We start from the raw sequence: 20,835 nt of genomic DNA on the forward strand, positions 1-20,835 counted from the left end.
CGGGATTAGAACCCATGACCTCTGACTCCTAAGCCCTTGCTCCTTCCATTGAGCCACACTGCTTCTCTAATGGGCCAGTAAAAACGAGAAAACACACTGGTTTGGGGATGGCGATTTACTAGTCAAGCTCCCTCATCTCACTCCAGAGAAGTAGCTTCTATTTGCCCAAAAAGCCAAGTCGGATACTGTCAAATCTAGTGCTTTTTTAAAAAAAAGGTCTAAAAAACTGGTGTGCTCGTTGCCAACTGTACCTAAATTAGTGTGCACTTCTGGGCAAACCCTTCACTTGAGCAGTGTGGCTTAACGAATACAGCATAAGCCTCTGAGTCAGAAGAACCTGGGTTTTAATACTGGCTCCACCTCTTGTCTGCTGTGTGACCTCAGGCAAGCTGCTTAACTTCTCTGTGCCTCAGCTATCTCATCTGTAAAATGGGGATGAAGCCTGTGAGCCCCATGGGGAACATGGACTGTGTTCCCTGATTAGCTTCTATCTACCCCCAAAACTTAGCACAGGGCACTAAGTACTTAACAAAAACAAAAATAATCAAAAAAATTCAACATATTGGATTTCTGCATCTCAGGCATAGCCAGCTCAGCCTCAAAGCAGGTAAGAAAGTTAGGGTAATCACTAGTGTGTCCTTCTGCCTTGGGTACGCAAAGCTGTGTGTCTGAGAACAGAAGCTCTGACAATACACTTTCATTAAAAATATCAAAAGGCAGAGGCCTCAGAGTGAGAGGTCAAAAAACTAAATCAACATTTCTTTCACTCCCTAGACTACATCCAACCTCTAGGTCGTCTTCAGCATGGCCTAGTGACAAGAGCATGGGCATGGGAGTCCGAGGATGTGGATTCTAATCCCGACTCTGCCACTTGTCTGCTGGGGGACCTTGGGCAAATCACTTCACTTCTCTGTGCCTCACTTACCTCATCTGTAAAAGGGGGATTAAGACTGAGTCCCATGTAGGATAGGGCCTCCTCTGAACCTGATTACCTTGTATCTACCCCAGCACCTAGAACAGTGCTTGGCACATACTAAGTGCTTAATAAATACCATAATCATTATTGTCATCATTATTTTTCACAGATTGAGTCTCAGGAAGGGGAATTCAGGCAAGGACATGGGAATATAGACCGGTAGGCATCCCCTCCTTAGATGACTGAGAAGTCCTTGCTGTTAGCATGACGTTCATTTGGCTCTTTGTGTAATCTGCTCTCTTACTGATGGTGGGAAAGGCTGACAAGAGAACACAATCCCACCAGTGATGTGCTCTTTAAGAAAAAACAGCACCTCTAGCTGGGGTTGACTTAATGAGAAAAATAATTTAGGCCAAGTAAAAGTCAGAAGTCCTCCTGCATATACCCCGTTCCGATTGGTGGCAGTTCCTGCAGTGTGGCTTAGTGGATGGAGCACGAGCCTGGGAGTCAGGAGGACCTGGGTTCTAATCCCGGCTCCATCACATGTCTGCCATGTGACTTTGGGCAAGTCACTTCTCTGGGCTGCAGTTTCCTCATCTGTAAAATGGGGATTAAGAGTGTGAGCCCTGTGTAGGAAAGGGGCAGTGTCCAACCTGATTAACTTGTATCTACCCTAGCACTTAGAAAAGTGCTTGGCACAGAGTAAATGCTTAGTAATAATAATAAAAATGGTGGCATTTAGTAAGTGCTTACTATGTGCAGAGCACTGTTTTAAGTGCTGGGGTAGATACAGGGTAATCAGGTTGTCCCACGTGAGGCTCACAGTTAATCCCCATTTTACAGATGAGGTGACTGAGGCCCAGAGAAGTGAAGTGACTTGCACAAGGTCACATAGCAGACAAAGGGCAGAGCTGGCATTAGAACCCATGACCTCTGACTCCCAAGCCCATGATCTTTCCACTAGGCCACGCTGCTTAACAAGTACCATAATTATTTCTTCTTATTATGACCATGGTAGGTGTTTGTCAGATGCTAATGGTGATGCTGACCACAAAGACCCTCTAGTTGAATGGTTTTAGGTCCAATTGGGCCTACCTCAGTTTGACTGCTAAGATAGAACCACAGATACCCAGAATTCTGTCTCCGCTGGAGCTGTGGGAAGGTTACAGAAGAGGCAGCAAATCGTCTGACTTAAAAGACCCACAAATAAGGACACTTACAAGGTTTTGAGGCTTTCCAATCCCTTGAACATCTTATGCCGGATGTTTTCCAAACGGTTACTGGTGAGCAGTATTTCATTTACACCTGAGGCCCCTTCGAATGCTCCTTCTTCAATATCAGTGATCTTGTTGTTGCTGAGGTTTCTAAAATAACAATATTATCACAAAACAAACAAAAAAAGATGTTGTCCTGTTGTAATCATTAAGGCAGCTGTAGATAATCATTTTGGAAAGAGCATGGGCTTTGGAGTCAGGGCTCATGAGTTCGAATCCCAGCTCTGCCACTTGTCAGCTGTGTGACTGTGGGCAAGTCACTTAACTTCTCTGTGCCTCAGTTCCCTCATCTGTAAAATGGGGATTAAGACTGTGAGCCCCACGTGGGACAACCTGATTCCCCTGTGTTTACCCCAGCGCTTAGAACAGTGCTCTGCACATAGTAAGCGCTTAACAAATACCAACATATATATAATCATTGATAATACTCAAAGTCACAGTATTGTGCTGAAGACACAGGAAAGGGCAACCATAATGGGGACAATCTACTCAACCTGTGTCCACATATCTACCAAATCTGTTATACTGTACTCTCCCAAGTCGCTAGTAATTGTACTTAAGGGCTTACTATGTGCCAAGTACTGTTCTAAGCACTGGGGCAGATACAAGTCCATCAAATTGGACAAAGTGTCTGTGCCCTTTTTATAGATGAGGTAACCGAGGTCCAGAGAAGTTAAGTGACTTATTCTAGGTCACACTGCAGACATGTGGCAGAGCCAGGATTAGAAACCAGGTCCTTTTGACTTCCAGGCCTGTGCCTTATCCACTACGCCATGCTATAAATGCTCAATAAATACAATTGACTGATTAAGCACTTGGAGGCCAAACTGAATCTTCCAACTTTATGGTTCTCTCCTAAGTGCCTGGTATACAGCTCTTACTGCAGGGGAAAGCAGAGAGAGCCATTACTAGGGGTAGGGGACAATGACGGTTTTCCAGAAGAGAACTGGAAAATCCTAAAGAGGCAGAGAGGTCAGTTTGTCCAATCCATAGGAAATCAAACGATATCTGTTTCAAAACAGGGAAGCAGTGTGGTCTAGTGGACAGAGCACAGGCCTGGGAGTCAGAAGGAGCTGCCTTCTAATCCTGGCTCCACCACTTGTCTGCTATGTGACCTTGGGAAAGTCACTTCACTTCCCTGGGCCTCAGTTACCTCATCCGTAAAATGGGGATTAAGATTGTGAGCTCCATGTGGGACATGGACTGTGTCCAACCTAATTAGCTCGTATCACCCCAGCGCTTAGAAAAGCATCTGGCACATAGTAAGAGCTTAAAAATTCCATAAAAAAGTGGCATTTAGTCCAAATTATGTTTATTCCTTCTTGCAGTATTTTTCCAGGTAATGACACATTAAACAAGTCCAGTTGCAATTCCTTTTCCAAAATGTGATGCTACACAAAAGAGTGCCCCCCCCAAAGATAAACTTGTTACCTGTTGAAAGTCATCAATGAGTTTGAACCTCTACTGTCACAGTAAACATTTCACTTTGCAAACAAACCTATGTTTGTTCCTAAAATAAGCCCAACCAGTTTCAATATTTGAGCCTGTAGATTGATAAACTCACAAAAATATAAAATGAACTCCCTGTACCTATATGTATGGATTGATATATCTGTTCATCTTTGTTAAAATAAAGGGTGTTTTTCCTTTTCAACTCAGGATTGGATTTACAATCTGGCATGAGGCGAATGCCAAAGAATGTTTCTATGACTGTAGAAAAAATCTGACTGGTTGCTGTTTCTAAATGCATCTTGCACGGCACTTAAAAAAGGTCCTGTTTTAGCTTTGCTTTGAACTTTTATAGTTGGAGTTCATTTAAATGTACTTCCTTTCTTGATGAGTTTGATTCTGCCCTCATTTAAGAAGGGGAACAGGGCCACTTAAAATACAAAATCTAGCCTCTGTTGGTTGAAATGATTTCTAGGGGATAAGAAGTAGTGTGGCCAAACAGAAACAGCCTGGGACTGAGAGTTAGGAGACCTGGGTTCTAATTCTGGATCTGCCACTTGACTGACTGCTGTGTGATGATGGACCACTCACTCAACTTCTCTGTGTCTCAGTTTTCTCATCTGTAAAATGGGGACTAAATACCTGCTCTCTCTTCCCTTTACCCTGTGAGCCTCATGTTGGACAGGGACAGTGTCGTCTGATCTGACTTTACTGTTTCTACCCCAAAATGCAGTAAAGTGCTTGCACAAAGAAAGTGTTTAACAAATGTCCCAACCATACACTTGGAAGGATCACATTCTCCCATGTGACCAAGCATGGGGATGCGTTGGCTGTTATTAATAATAATAATAATGATAGTAATAAAAATAATTATTATGGTACTTGTTAAATGCTTATCATGTGCCAAGCACTGTTCTAAGCACTGGGGTAGATACAAGTTAATCAGGTTGAACACAGTCACTGTCCCACACGGGGCTCCCACTCTTAATCCCCATTTTACAGACGAGGTAACTGAGGCCCAGAGATGTTAAGTGACTTGCTCAAGGTCACACAGAAGACATGTGGCAGAGCCGGGTTTAGAACCCAGATCCTTTGGACTTCTGGGCCTGTGCTGTATTCACTATCTAAGCCACGCTACTCCTCTTCAGACAGCACAATGTCCTACCACTCATACTCAGTTCCACTTGTGGGCAGAACAGAAGAGGAGGGGTGGCCATTCTGCCTCTCCAGCAGCCCCAGCCTAATCCTTCTAAGTGCCTGTGTGCTCTAAATACTTGATAGAATCTTCCTGGGGTGCTGAACTGGGGAAGGACTCAGATCCTGGAGATGGACTCTTCCAGGCTTGAAGCAACATGACCTAGTGGAAAAAGCACGGGCCTGGGAGTTGTAGGACCTGAGTTTTAATCCCAGCTCTGTCCCTTGCCTCCAGTGTGACCTTTAGTCCGTCACAGATAAATACCATTGATAGTGTCCCAGTGCTAAGGTTTCATCTGTAAAATGGGAACACAATGCCTGTTATAATAATAATGTCTGTCAAGCGCTTACTATATGCCAAGCACTGTTCTAAGCGCTGGGGTAGATACAACGTAATCAGGTCGGACACAGTCGCACATGGGGCTCACATGCTTACTCCCCATTTTACAGATGAGGGAACCGAGGCACGGAGAAGTTAACTGACCCGCTTAAGGTCGCGCAGCAGACAAGTGGCAGAGCTGGGATTAGAACCCACTTCCTCTAACTCACAAGTCCGTGATCTTGTCACTAGGCCATGCAGCTTCTCTTCTTAGATTGTAAGCCCTATATAGGACAACGACTGTGTCTGAGGTGATTATTTTGTATCTACCCCAGCTGCATGGTACTCTGAAAAAAGTCCAAGTATGGGAGCTAGCAGAAACACAGGCTTAGTCTAATCACTTAAAGTAGATAGGAGCTGGCAGCCCCGTTGAATAGTTTTGGCACTGATTGGAACACCACCTCATGTGGCATTGGTATACTGAGGCATTTTGTAAACACTTAACAAATACCACAGTACTATCAGTTAGTCTGGTGGGGCATTCCCAGTTGAAGGAAGAGGAGGGGTTGATCTAGTTCTCTGGCATTCTCCCATCCCCCGGTAGCAGGCAGGCTCAAACCCACTGCGAGCAGCACAACAGGCGAGTGTTAGGTTGGGTGTGCTCTAGTGGGGTGGAGATAGGAGAGTTTAGAGCTTCCTTAGCTCCCCAAGTTCTGCAGCTGCAGCAAATGTAGGCTAGATGCATGTTCACTTCCCTAACAGAACTGGTGAGAAGGTGATCACTAGGACCCCTTTCCATCTGCTCCCTCTTCCTTCCCCCATCGCTCCCCCTCCTCCCACAGCCTTCGTGTATGTATGTACATATTTATAATCATAATTCTATTTATTTTTATTAATGATGTGCATATATCTATAATTCTATTCGGTTATAATGCTACTGATTCCTGTTAACTTGTTTAGATGTTTGTCTTCCCCCTTCTAGACTGTAAGCCTGTTGTGGGCAGGGATTGTCTTTATTTGTTGCTGAATTGTACTTCCCAAGTGCTTAGTTCAGCGCTCTGCACACAGTAAGTGCTCAATAAATATGATCGAAAGAATGAATGAATGAATGAATGAATGAGCTTTACTCTGTGACTTGTTGGGTCTCTTGCAGGACACCTTGAATACACAATAAGAGAATCAGGAGTAACACAAGGAGGCCAAAATGGACAACCTCACCTAATCTTTCTTGTGAAAGTGTGGTTAAATCTTTCGTTTCCCTCTTCTTTGGATGGGGCGTTTCCAGAAGAGCCAATATTTTTTTTTAAAAAAAAACAACAAAACGCAAGTCCATTTTTCCCATCATGGATATTTCAGCTCTTTACTAAGGTTAAAGTCATTGTGCATTTTTCCAATAATGTAGAAAATTGCTGAGTTTATGAAACTTCTCTTGGAATATGAATCGTGGACATGAACGGACACAGATGAGCTATCAAGCCAGGTTTCCAATCATTTAGTTTTGATTATTTTCTAATGAAAGTTTAATGAACCAAAAAGTCAAACGCTGGCCTTGAATGTGCTGAAAGAGGCGTAACAGCACGGTTTAGGGAATAGTAAAGGAAGTTACGAAAGATTATTGGACCCATTTTTGATTTGCTTAGAATGCAAGATCCCTGCTGTGACTGTATAATGGAACAGCTGTCTGAGTTTAAACTAAGAGATGCCAAAGCAAGGCCACATGAGGTGTTGTTCCTGACGGTGCCTAGAACTATTGAAAAGAGCTGCCAGCTCTGATCTACTTCAGTGATTAGACTAAGCCCATGTAAAAACCTCTAGCTCACGGACTTTGACTTTTTTTGGAATGCCATGCAGATTGCAGGTTTTTGTGAAAAACTGCAAAGGAATGCTAAGTGGAAGCTAAAAAACCCTCTGCATGTCCAGAGACAAAGGGGAATAAACTTACATTTTACGTAGTTGAGGGAGTTTCTTAAAGATCCCAGTAGCCTCTAACACGGTGAATTCATTGTTGTTGAGTCGCCTGGAAAGAGGAAAAAATAACCAAAACAAGCCCAGAGCACTTCCAAAGCCTGTCTCTCACACCACCCTTCTTAAATTGAGAAAACATGCACTTGACATTTTGTTCTAGGAGTGCAAATATAATATTTTGTTGGATTCACTTTTTTTTTTGAATTTTCAAAAATTGTTGCTGAAGCATCAACTAGGCCCTAGCTCTGTGATAGTTAATTTAAACTAGTTCAAGAGTTTTAATGCAGCCAGATGACATTTCAAATTCTGTTTCATTCAGTCATGGAAATAAGGGACCTATAAAAGGCACTCAGGTGGGTAACACCTTGGTTATCTGTGTGGCTTCCTCAAAGAAGTTTAACACTTGGCATTTACGCAGGGTCTTTTATCCCCTTAACTCAAAGCCATAGGAAATTAAATTTTCATGCTGGCTATTTAATTGAAGGCAATTTCAAAAGACCGGCTTTGTTCTTGCTATACAGTCTCGGGTACACTACTGATAAGAAAATAGATTTCGGCGGCTCTGCCGAGGGCCAGGTATCCTTAAAATACTAATGATCGAAATCAAATGTTTTAACTCCAAGCATGAGCTCAAAGAAGGCTTATTATTTGAGGACACAAGCTTGATCGCAACATTTCTGGGCACGAGACTGGTTGGCTTTTGCTCCTCGGAGTCATAATTGAAGGGAGAGAGGAGGAAGGGGCTGACTTACAGCTCTGCGGTATACTGGGGAATGTGATCCGGGATCTTGGAGAGCTTCTGGTTGGAGCAGTCCACTGTGGTTCCCTCACAGCGACACTTTTCCGGGCAAGCTAGATCAGCAAAACAGTCGCCACTCAATTTTGACCGATAATCTTCTGTGCCTGGGAGGGTTCAATTCAAAATAAAGAGCCTGAGTCTGAAGCGCAAGGTTATTTCTTTCCTTAAAGAATAAACATGGCAGAACTATAAGTGAGACACTGGGTAGGTAACTTAGGAAACATCTGGTCCAAATGGGTCACACTGAACAGTAAACAGATGCAAGGGTGTCAGGAGAGGGTTGAAACTTGCTTTAAGTCATAACGACGGGTTTACATTATAAGATGAGCTTTTCACAGCTGTACTTTCTGCTGATCCTGCCATGAGCCAATCTAGCCTGTTTACTGATCATCACACAATGGCATCTAATTCTTATTTCTCTTTGAGTCAAGATTTTCCAACTGCCTTCCCTTGCAAGCAGAGACTCGTATGGCAACTTTATTAGGGCATGGTTTAGTGTTTTCTTTTTTCTTTCTTTTTTTTTTTTTGGTGTCGATTAGGCTACCAGCCCTCTGAATTCTATTCCAGCTACCTTCCACATCGCCTCATAAATACACAGGAGCCCCCACCCCCCCATTTTTTCTCCCCAGTTAGCTTTGAATAATCCTGACTAAGCCTCAGCAGCTTGCCATGCTGTAGAAAGCTGCGTGACTTTCCATGGTGCTTGACAGAACCATGTTTTACTCATACCTTGCAACCACATGGTTAGATCAAGCACAACAGAAAATCTCGCTAAACCGTCAATACTGCATCCACTAGGGCAAGGAAAAGACCAAGAGGAAATTCGAAGGAAGCAAAGGGGAGAAGGGAGAAGAGGAAGACGGCAACAGACACCTGGAAGTGTAATACTGTTTACAAGACATGCATTCTTCTTCAGAATGTTCATAGCCATTGTAAGCATGTAGTGAAGACAAGGTTTTACTCAAAGTTCCAAAAACGACTAAGGTGAGAGGACTCGCCACAATTCCTTGCGATCTACAGAAAGGAAACAAGGTCTTTCATATGGGGAGGAAACATTTTGGAAGAAAGTGGCTCAGAAGGGAAAAACAGAAAAGACCTGTGGGTTCCCCTTGGAACAAAGATACAAAGGATTGAGTCTTAGCAGAAGGTGTGTCAGTATCGGGAAGAACACTGTGTTTTGGTTCAATCACTGAACTTTACTTACAGCCCAAATGGTGAACTCCTGCAAAAGGAAAGACAGCCAAGAAGGAAAGAGAGACAGAGCATTCCCAGTTGAGATTAAAACACGAATCTAAGCTCTCTCACTAACATAAGCCATTTCTCTCATTTTGTACTAGGGGTTCAAGTTAAAGGAGTTTGGATTGAAAGGTGAGGGTCCAATGGGTAGGTGTTAAAAATCAATTTTATATAACAGGTCCCCCCCAGCCCCCCGCCAAAAAAGAACAAACCTACTTTAAATGAAGTCATTGCAAAATCAAGCATGTTGCATAATGATAGGCCAAATCCAAGTAAACGTTTTTGACATTTAAAATGAATTAAAGTCACTGAAAACTTTCACCACAAAACCTTCGTTCAAATCCGAATGCTATGGTCTAAGATGGCATGGTATTTTGGTTTCTAGGTCACTGCAAGTAATGTCATTTAGACAAATGGAAGGCAGGCACGACATTAAACTCTGAATATGCTACAACTACCAGAACAGGGAAGCTTTTTGCTACCGAGCCACGTTTGGAATAGCCAAGTGAGCTACGCAAAGCAAAAGTGTTTTGGAAAGTGTTTAACAACAGAAGTGCTGTACATATTCCTTGTATTATTATTGCTGTTGTTCTTTAGTTTCCAAACAGGACGATGTGGAAACACTGTGAATATGGTTTATGCATCAGCGGTGCTAGTTAGAGCCAGTCTCCGACAATTCTACACTCCCCCGCTCACACTGCCGACCCATTTGATGTTAAGTTCATTGCTTGTTGAATGGCTTGTTCAAATAAGCTTCTATCTCCTAGAAAGTAGCACCCTCCAAGGCTCAAATTTAATAAATGGAAACTGCAAATTTAGGCCCGGATCTGAGCTTCACATAGATAAGAAATGTATCTACGCGGGACACTGTGGCAGCTGGCAGAAAGAAAGGAATGTTACAGTTGGAAAGGGATACCATTCTGTACATTAGAGCAATCATTTCCTTCGCAAGTGAAAAATATAAAGATGCTTCCTCATTTCTTTTCATCATAAAGAGGAGTACTGAAAAAATCCAAAAGTTTTGAATACGCTGTGGAAATACTGACGACATGCTACGCTTTTAGGAGCAAATACTGCTGCCTGCCCGTGGCAAGAAAACAACCATTTGGTATTAATCCTAGATAGAGTAAAAAATTTAGAAAATTATGGTATTCGGATTCCCTTCCCGCACACCTGCTTGTAAAGGATGATTCTGTGAAATACGCCCTTCCTTGGCTATCCCTATGCTCAAGAAAGAACATACTAAATTTAATGTGATCATTCCAGAGTAAATAAAGCAAAGTCAATAAAAGAAAACCTGCTGCAACATATCAGATTATAGATCAATAGCTCTAATCAATCTATCCACAAATACTTACTACAAGGACAAGAGTGAACTCATTATAGTTAAACCAGAATCGGTTTCAGAGCAAATTCACAAAGATCATTTCTTGACATTAATGTTTGGACAGGGGTACATTTCCAATCTAGCATCTAGTACTTGTTAGTTTAACAAATATCATGTATATGCAATATCCTAAGAAAACATTTCACAAAGGTGGCAGGCAAAGAAAAGACAGGTAAAGAAATTTGTGTCAAAGAGCTAGAACAAGCAGCAGAGTTTACACGGATGGATGAAATTTAAGTTGCAAAAAAGATAGATTTTACAAAATATTTTATCCATCTGGCTAAAATATCCACAGCATATGGAGCGACGGTGACCTCTGAATGCCTTTTTGAAGGACATCGGCATTCTTCCCATGGCACTCTATCGGGACTCCAGAAATCTGGGGATTGGGAAGTCAAAGGTGAACCAGCAACAGTTGCGACAGTCAGCAGGAAGCTGCGAAACTGCTGCTTGAGCATATAAAAAGGCAAAGCAGAGAAAAACCATTTGCTCAAGATTTAAACAATGCAAAAACCCACTTCTCTCCCCCTCGCCCTCCCCACCCCAAAAGAAAGCCCATTAATTTAAATGCTTGAGACTGACTGCCGGTAGCCTAGCTCTTTCACAGTGGTCAGATTCTCTGTCTTCAAAACCAGCCCAGGAAGCTGCATTTTAAAAACAGCAAGGAGAGACGGTACCTTAAGCAAAGACATTAATTTAAATAGAAAGGAGCAGGTACAACCTTCTATTTAGAGGGAAGGACAGTTCCAAAGTGTGTGAAAGAAAAACCATGTGTTTGTGGTGTGTAGAAGCTGCATGCAAAGCCCACATTTCATAAACTAGCAACTAGTGAACTATGCAGAGAACTAAATCTACAAAGAAGGTGCTCACTACATTAAAAAAACAAACATGCAGCAGATTTCTAGGAAACTGTGGCAAAGGTTGGTCTTTCAGGGTGAGAGAAAAGTGTCTGCAATTAGTCCTACTACAGAGCCAAACCTACCTGGAATGAAATACTGTTCTTTAGCTAAATAAAACAAAAAAGAAAAAAAAAAATAGAAGATGCACCTGAATGTCAGCAAGCAAAGATAAGAGTTGTATTAGATTAAGTATAGACTAAAGTTAATTAAGGGGAAAAAAAGTGTAGTCAAACAGGAGCAGGAATTTTACATCTATACCCACTAACGTTGCAAATGCATCTTGGAATATGGATGATAAAAAGTTATTTTTTGGCATTTGCCCTCCAGCAAGACTAACAATTTGAACTGGTTTCTGGGAATATGTTGGATATCACATGATTGGGTGGGGATTAGTAAAAATGAATTAAGATCAGTAAGACCAAAATTAAATTTCAGTTTCAGGCCCCCGCCCCCCACCCCCATTCAAAGCACAGGTTATTTCATCATATTCAGCTAATTGCTTTGAAAGCATACTCCGTAAATTTCTGAAGAGAGATTCTTTGAGAAAACAATTTAACTTGGTGCTCCCAGTTGAGATCAGACTGCAAGGAGAACAAGGATGCGCCAGTTAGACCAGAGGATTAAAAGCCATCCCTTCAACTGATCTGCTGCAGGAAACTGGGCCAATCACTAACTGTGCCTGAGTTTCCTTGTCAAACAAAGGAGGTCAGGGCTGTACTTCATTTTCTCACTGGTGAGTTATGAGACGATCAACATTTTTAAAGAGTGTTTTGACACGGCTGAATAAAAGCCTAGGTAAGTGCAAGGAGCAAATAATTACTTAGCTGCCTTTCAACGTGCCAAATATTTTATTTCTTCTGCTCGACATCATTCTAACAATATCAACGGTGGCAGCGACTGAGCTTCGACCAATCTCATTTCCTCCTCGTTCAGCGGTAGAAGCAAAAGCAAAGGTTCCACAATGTTTAATAATTCAGCAGGGAGCCAGCTGTTTGTGACTTCTGGAACCGCTGGTCTTTGGGGCAACATAAGAAAAACAACAGACGAACCCAGCAAATTACCTGAACAGCGGAATTTCTTGCTTTTGATCTGGCCAATTCTTTTGTTTGCCAGACGGCGGGGGCTGGTGCAGCGAGCACCACTGGTCTCGATAGGGTTTGTGTGGAGATAATCCGCCAGCCACTTCAGATGGCAGTCACAAATAAACGGGTTCTGGGCCAAATGCCTTGCAGGGACACAAAGTGGTTTTACATATTATTAGCAACGAGCTTAACCGTTTCGACCGAGGAAAGCCTACGAGGATGCACATTTTAAACAATGAGGCCCGCCGAGCCCGAGACAAACGGCACCTACAGGGTCTGAATAGCGCGCAGGGGTGAAAAGGTGCCTTTGGCAATGGTCTGAAGCTTGTTGTCATACAAGGACAGGAGGTTCAAGTTGTGAAGATCTTGGAAAGCATCGACTCGCAAGCAGTTGATCTTGTTGGCATTCAGCAATCTGTTTGATTAAACGGAGGCCATTAATTTCATCGGGCTGTTGCCCTTGGGTAGTTCTCACACGCGCTTTTAGAGTTGGGACTTGCTCAGCAGCTGGGTGATTACGGGTATCTGCCACCAGCTTAAAAGAAGGGGAATGCATTCAGCTGCAGTGGCGAAATGGCAGATTTAGTGGTAGTAGGAATGATCACAGTTTACTGAATAGACACTGGCACAAAGAACTCTGCTGGGGAAAGTTCAAGAGATGCATCAGATACATTCTCCATCAACAAGGAGCTTACACTTTCAGGGAAAGACAACCATTAGTCATTGACTTGTTTACCGAGGATGCGTGAATTGTGTGCAAATACATCAAAACCTTGAATAAAGGCTTCTTCCTTTTCCCAGAGATTATTTAAACATTTGATTTAGGGATGGTAATATTCTCATCCAATATTGGGATGCAGGTCAGAAACCATTTGGAGCACGGATGAGGAAATGACTCTCCCTTGTGGTTTCTGCTCTACTTTATGACCCCCGCCACCACCCCCCACCCCCAGCCCTGACCTACCCCAAACACTGATTTTGGAGTCAATAACGCGACTTCAGGCTCATTTCCTTCCTGCGTTCACTCATCATCAGTGGTCTTTATTGAGCACTGTGCTAAGTGCTTGGGAGAATACACATTCCAGAGTAATTCTAGAGTCAAGGGAAAAGCCGAAGATCCTTGGCTGCTGAAGTAGCAATCGGGCCATTTAACCTATGCAAGGCACCAGGTGCTGGATCAGGCTAACAAAGATGATCCCAAAGGAGACACAAGAGTTCAGCGAGCAGGATATACATCTGTCGTGATCTCTAGGGTCCAAGAATCATCAACAGAGAGAAAAGGGTGCTGACCTGAATTTGATTAAGGGATCATGGGGAAATCATGTGGAAGGGATACAGGGATGGGTTAGCAGGAAGGGTTGCCTGAAGGTAATGGTGGGATGAGGACGGTTGGAAAAGGGGCATTTTGGGTATAATGGAATGTGGTGTGAGATATACGAAATATCTGCCAGCAGATTTTCAGAGGTGGAGTAATATTGGGAAAGACTAAAACAGGATGCAGATCTACAAGTCTCCACTGACTGATTAGGAAGAGATCACGGGGAGTAGGTGAACAAAACACTGTAGAACAAGTTAAGGTAAATTTATATTCCAAGGGTCATAAGGGAAGACCTGAAAATAAAAGGGCATCAGACTGCTTAAAACCTCTATAAACGAAGCAGAATGTGATGATTTTCTTTGTAACTCACTATAAGATGAGCCACTGATAAGCCAATCAAGAGCTTAAAGGGATTTCAATGAAGGATTTTGAATATCAACCTACATGAGAGCCTGTGACTTGACCATCATTCAAATCCTAGTAATATTGTTGTCTCCCCAAATAAGACCTAGTGCCAAAAACCAACTCTATGGTCTGGGTAGTAAAATCCTTCAAATCAAAGGGTAGATAATATTTTCTAAGCTCATCAATCTTCAAAGTTTCAAGCCAGTGATTCCCAGATAATCCGCTCCCTGGGTTGCAATGCTACTTTTATGGCCTCATGCACATCATCTATTTTCATCAGTGTTCCTCCCAAATTGTAGGTGCTGCAGATTATTTTGACAAAACTTGATGAAAAGAGCAGCATACTGCTCCCTTTTCTAGCCATGTTAAAACAAAATAAATCAAAGAGTCTTCTGAAAGCTCCTTATATAGAATGGATTGTATCTACCGACTCTACTGCATTGCACTTTCCCACGCTCAGTACAATGCTCTGCACACAGTAAGCACTCAGTAAGTACCACTGATGAAAAAAATAGGCAAATCCACAAAGTGTGGATTTTTAATGAATAGTTGCTCGAGATTTTCCAACATTCAGTTCAATTTTTTGTTTATTTTGTTGTAAAAATGAATTCCTGTGGATCATGAGCTCAGATGAATTTTGCTTGTCCATAGAATTCAAAATTTAGAAGTAACAAATACTCACAGCAGCTGTAAGGAGAAGAGTCCTTCAAACAAACTCTTTGGAAGTTCAGTAATTTTATTTCCATAGAGGACACTGTCAAAATTTTAGAAGTTGGAAAAATCAGAAAGCATCCAATAGAAGACATCAGCATAAATAAAGTGGCGTAGTTGACATTCTAATGTATCATAACACATATGTAGGCATATATGATATACATGGATGGCCTTGCAAGCAGATAAAAAATAAATTTAGGCAAAATCCTTTTCTGCATACAGAATGTCTTCCCATCCACATTTCTAATACCTCTTCCACATTTTACCAGCCTTTCGTTATTCCCCGGCTTCCTGTAGATAGCAATTAATTGCGTGCAGCAAATGAACAAGGAATTCCTCTCAAAATCAGGACTCCCATGAAAGTCGACAAAAAGGGATTAAAAGCACTGAGAGGGAAGCATACTACATTTCATTAAGATCACTACTTAATTTTTCATAAGTTTCACTGTTCATTAGGTCTCACGTCTAACTCTTGATGTATCTGAAGTCTGAATGCTTTTAAAGGGCAAAGCATATGGGGAGGTCATTATTTTCTTAGTTGGATTTGATTTCTAAGTTCTCACCACTTGTGAGCGACCCTGCTCTGAAACTTCACCTTCCTGGACACCTGTAACCTCTAAGAGTCACTCTCTTCTGCCCAGACTGCAGTTATACAGGGCCACTTTCTCCACTATTTCAGATGAAGCCCATGCCATCTCCTGCTTTGGAGTCATCTGTGGACCTTTTAGCATGGGTAATTGAGAGGCAATATGGCCTATTAGAAAGAGCACATAGTAAGCACTCAATCGATACCCATGATATTGTTGAATACCATTTATAGCCAGGTGGAAACGAGCAAATCAGGTTGGACACACGGTCTTGACACACACATTTTACAGATGAGGCAACTGAAACCCAGAGAAGTGAAGTGCCTTGCCCAAGGTCACATAGCAGACAAGTGGAGTCGGAATTAGAATCCATGACCTTCTGATTCCCAGGCCCATGCTCTATCCAGTACATGATGCTGCTTCTCACTGATTAACTGGGAGTTAGAACTCTCTCCTACTTGCCAGCTCTATGACCTTGGCAAGCCACTTAATTTATCTGTGTCTTGGCTGCTGCTTCTGTAAAATGGCAAAAATATACTTATATTTTCCCTTCTTCTTAGAGTGTGAGTCCCATATGCAAAATGACATCCAATGTGATTATCTTGAATCGAGCCCAGTGGTTGGCACGAGGTTTGTCATATCTATGTGCTTAATATTACTATCACTGGTTAACCAAACTATATTTTAAAGAGATGCTTTCTAAATGCTGCCTGTGCTGAAGCTGCAGCAATCAGAATTTGAGAAGGGAGAGACCCTGCCAGAAACAAACCAAATTTTGAGAGGTTTCACCCCTGAGGATCTCTGCTAAATTTGTAGAAAGAGTCATGTTCAGATCCAATAAGGCTTCCGTTCTCTTTCTAATTGTTCCTTTTTAAAATTATGGTCTAAATGCACAAATAACTTTTCCCGATGGAGCATGGAACTCTTATAAAAATGCATTCTTATTTTATTTCTCCCCAAATGCACTAGATACTTAATATACACTCCTAAACCTAAAAATATGCAATAATTATTTTAAGCAATTAAAATATAAAATGGGACATCTGCAATTCTCACCATTTTCGGTGCAGTTAAAGAGATACAGATTAAGTGGTATTTTCCACTTAGGTGAACTCCGAGATAAAGATTTTGCATTTATTTAGAGATAGGTGGACACTTACAGTGAGTTGAGGGAACGTAGGCCTTGGAAGGCATCTGGGGCTGCTTCGGAGATCTGATTATTACTCAGGTCACTAAAATTAGAAGTGGGTTACATTAAATTACTTCAAGCTCTTCTCTGAAAAATAACCACTGAAGCAGAATGTCATTGCAATTTATCATGGGAGAAATTTGTAGGCTGCCTTTAGATATCTGTTCTGGATCTACACGATGAGTTAGAACTTGGCTCACGAAAGAGCTAATATTATGTACTAAAGAAAGACCTCCCATATAAACTAAAAAATATATGTTTTGACAATCATGTGAAGCTTTGGTGACAAATAGCTACAAATGCATTGATGTCAGAAAGGTTGGACAGACATACATACATAGATATGTCAAATATGTCAAATTACATATTACTGTCATTAAATTGGCAAAGGAATTATATCAAAATAATAGTCCAGCATATTAATTCTTCAGCTATCAAATTCTGGAAAAATACTTATGACTGGTCTTTGGGTGTTTACAGCCCCCCACCATCCTCCCAGCAAATCATACTGAAAATTCCAAAATGAATTTTAGCTCACATCCTCCGAAGTTTTTTATAGGGTGAGAAAGCTCCAGGAGGGATGACCTTGATTGAGTTCTGCTCCAAACGTCTGAAAGAAAAACAATACAATTCTTAAAAAGTTTTAAAGGGAAATTTTTCAAGATTCATGACAAGAGACTAATTTATGATCACCATTTCATGTTGCAGAACAACCGCAGAATATGGTATCTACTCAGGTTTTTGTGAACTCTCAACTAGACTGAACCATTTTTATTACCTAGGTAGAAAAGTCAAAACTCTTTTCTTATACCATCTGATTTAAAGACTTGGTCAGCCGGATTTTACTCTGAAATTAACACTTTTTTAAGGTACACACATCATCTGTTCCTTGGTGGGACAATTTTGGGATTGACACTTGCCTGGCTTTTGAAAAATTACCCACAGATTCGATAAAGTTGCATCCTGGAGTAAAAAAGTCCCCATGAGTTCAGTCAAGAGATTGAACCCTGCTGATAAAATGGTCAAGGATATGCATATGTTCCATTTTCTACTGACTGCAAAACCTCACAATGTGTCATGGATATGGACTGAAGTTGTAACTTGTGGGAACGAAGACCTTAGAAAGGGAAAGGTTTTGCTAGCTGGCCAGAAAGGAGCACATGGGAGGAACACTTCACTGTAGAAAAAAGCATCTTAGAGGAATAATAATGATAATGGTATTTGTTAAATGCTTACTATGTGTCAAACACTGTTCTTAGACCTGGGGTAGATACAAACTAATCAGGTTGCACACAGTTCCTGTCTCACATGGGGCTCACAATCTTAATCCCATTTTACATATGAGGTAACTGAGATATAGAGAAGTTAAGTGACTTGCCCAAAGTCACACAACAGACAAGTGGCAGAGCTGGTATTAGAACCTATGACCTTCTGAATCCCAGGCCTGTGCTCTATCCATAAAACCATGGAATCCACACTGGTAATGTCACTTACCAGTGTACCCAGCCCAAAAGTCCAGAAATTTAAGGAAATGTACCTTTATGCATGGGAAGGAAAAATATAGGTCCATCTCTCCTAATATTTATGGGGCCAAATCTAAAGTCGTGTATATTGTCAAGTGCAGTGACAATATTTAAAAGTCATATTTTTACAAGGACTTATTTTTAGAATATATTATTGCAATAGAAAGGGGACAAAGACTTTTATAGTAGCTCTTGGTTTCCTACAGAGTAATGTTCAAACTGCTTTTGAGCCAAGCATCACCTTTAATTTTATATAAGTTGAAACCGTGAAAAGATGCTTACAAGGTCACACAGCTAGATAGTCAATAACAGAATTGGAACTTGAACTTTTCAGTGTTTATTTGTCAATTCCAATGGGCCCTAGCCATTCAGTCTCTAGTGACATCTACAGCCATTATGTTTTCGGTACGACAATTTGAGCATCAGCTAAATTCCAGTGTAACTCCAGGGATGTGGTCAATGAAGGAAAGTGTGATGATTTCTCAACTTATATGATCACACATCTCTATTAGAATCCAATTATAATACCTCCAGGAACCCGGCACAGGGCTCTCTGTTGAAATTCTTCTAATCTACACATTCCATAGAGAAATTTCCTGTTGGATTAATCTTATGTTGAAACTCATTTCATTTTAAAGAAAAACTCCATATTTTAATTATGCTGAATGCTCAAAGTTAAAGAGAGCTCAATGCATAGGTTTGAAGATGCTGAGTTACCAAGATTCCCACTTTACAAATGATGGCTTACAAATGTCCATCATCTACAGAAGAACCAAATAGACACCTAATCATTATCTGCGTGGAAGTCAGGAGATGTGGGTTCTAATTCCAGATCCATGGCTTGCCTGCTGTGTGACTTCAGGTAAGTCACTTAACCTCTCTGGCCTCCATTTTCTCATCTGTAAAATGGAGATTATATTTCTGTTCTCTCTCCCTCCAAGACTGCATGCTCTGTGTGGACTAGGAACTGTGTCTGGCCTGATTATTCTGTATCTACCTCAGTGCTTAGTACAGTGTTTGGCACACAATAGGGTGCTAAAACCCCCCCCCACAATTATCATCATCACTGTTATTATTATTGACCAGGCCTTGAGGGGTGATTTGACAATATCTGCAGAGGAATTATTTTTCTGAGTATCAGAGGGGTGGGTGGTTTCTTTCCAATAAACTGCTTCTGATGCTTCAGTGGACAGGGGAGTCAACTCTGCAAACTCTAATAGAGTAACCAAACCTGCAGATCGGAGACCCATTGGCCAGTTGATGATTTTCAATAGCAATTTTTCCTGCCCATTCACTCAATTTTGCTGACACCTTTCGAATTAGATAAATCAAAAATTTCCTTCAGTTATTTCGCGTTTGATTTAGGGGTGATTATCTCTACATACCAGCTAAAAAGCTCATGTGGACAGAAAGGGAAAGATTAGGATATGCCTTCTAGTTCATTTTCTTGTCTCAGATTAATTCTCATGAGTGAAATTTTACCTTTTATTTTATTTTATTGAGATCTAGAATGGAGGATTCCATAATCTCTGGTAGATCCATTATAATTATGACTTTTAAATGTTCCCTATGTATTCAGTGCTTGGATAGAAACAAGTTTACCAGATTGGTCATGTTCCCTGTCCCAGATGGGGCTCACAAGCAGTATATCTAATTCCTATTTTAGAGATGAGGAATCTGAAACCAAGAAAGAATAAGACACTGGCCCTAATTTACACAATATGTCAGTGGCGGAGTTAGAACTAGAAGCCTAGTCTCCAAATTCTGAGTTCCATGCTCTTTCCCCCATAACATACTGCCTACCACTCTGGTGACTGGCAGCCCTCAAGAAGAAAATATTTCGCTCATGTCTAACTGAAGCTGCTGTGGTTGCGGGGAGGAAGTCTTCTGCTAGTCGGAACCATGGCAATGACACACAAGTTTCCTAGTTCTTCCTGGAAGTTCTCATTCCCACAGGTGATAGGAAAAGATTTTGAGGAAAGTCTCCCAATATGTTCCCTATCTTTTCAAACACATATGCAAACTGTGGCCCAGATCACAAAAGCAAGAATCTTTGAATTAAAAAATTGGGCGCCCTCCCATCGTATTAAACACTGAAAACTGGAAGTAATAATAATAATAACGGTATTTGTAAAGTGCTTAGTATGTGCAAAGCACTGTTCTAAGCACTGGCAGGGGATACAAGGTGATCAAGTTCTACCACGTGGGGCTCATAGTCTTCATCCCCATTTTCCAGATGAGGGAACTGAGGCCCAGAAAAGTGAAGTGCCTTTGCCCAAAGTCATACAGCTGACTGATGGCAGAGCCGGGATTCGACCCCATGATCTCTGACTTCCAAGCCCGGGGTCTTTCCACTGAGCCATGTTGCTCCCTTACATAGTATATAGGGTTACTGTCAGAAATGAACTGAAATGATTTTGCTCCCAATCCATAACTGGATTCCATAGCAGCTTAAACAAAACTGAAGATATTTCAAATAATGGCAATTATAATTATGGTGTTTATTAAGTTCTTGCTATGTACCAAGCACTGTACTAATCGCTGGTGTAGGTAAAAGATCATTGGGTAGGACACAGTCT

General features: G+C 41.4%; 1 protein-coding gene and 1 non-coding gene across 5 annotated transcripts in view; both read right to left on the reverse strand.

The window, feature by feature from the left end:
- Window positions 1-20,835, reverse strand: part of SLIT2 (slit guidance ligand 2) — a 310,193-nt gene that overhangs the window by 65,592 nt on the left and 223,766 nt on the right. For 3 of the 4 annotated variants that reach the window (XM_039914653.1, XM_039914654.1, XM_029083486.2), the window contains 9 exons: window positions 17,272-17,343; window positions 16,705-16,776; window positions 14,926-14,997; window positions 12,792-12,935; window positions 12,500-12,663; window positions 11,522-11,545; window positions 7,870-8,020; window positions 7,095-7,169; window positions 2,137-2,280 (listed from right to left, as the gene is read on the reverse strand). In XM_039914653.1, coding sequence (XP_039770587.1) covers window positions 2,137-2,280; window positions 7,095-7,169; window positions 7,870-8,020; window positions 11,522-11,545; window positions 12,500-12,663; window positions 12,792-12,935; window positions 14,926-14,997; window positions 16,705-16,776; window positions 17,272-17,343 — 918 coding nt within the window. The remainder of the gene's footprint in view (window positions 1-2,136; window positions 2,281-7,094; window positions 7,170-7,869; window positions 8,021-11,521; window positions 11,546-12,499; window positions 12,664-12,791; window positions 12,936-14,925; window positions 14,998-16,704; window positions 16,777-17,271; window positions 17,344-20,835) is intronic. The other variant, XM_029083488.2, reaches the window with a different exon arrangement.
- MIR218-1 (microRNA mir-218-1) lies at window positions 8,588-8,705 on the reverse strand. The gene has a single exon (NR_034632.1). It is a non-coding gene; the product is annotated as a microRNA mir-218-1 (primary transcript).

The sequence above is a fragment of the Ornithorhynchus anatinus genome, chromosome 18 (assembly GCF_004115215.2).
Source record: "Ornithorhynchus anatinus isolate Pmale09 chromosome 18, mOrnAna1.pri.v4, whole genome shotgun sequence".
NCBI classification, from domain to species: domain Eukaryota; kingdom Metazoa; phylum Chordata; class Mammalia; order Monotremata; family Ornithorhynchidae; genus Ornithorhynchus; species Ornithorhynchus anatinus.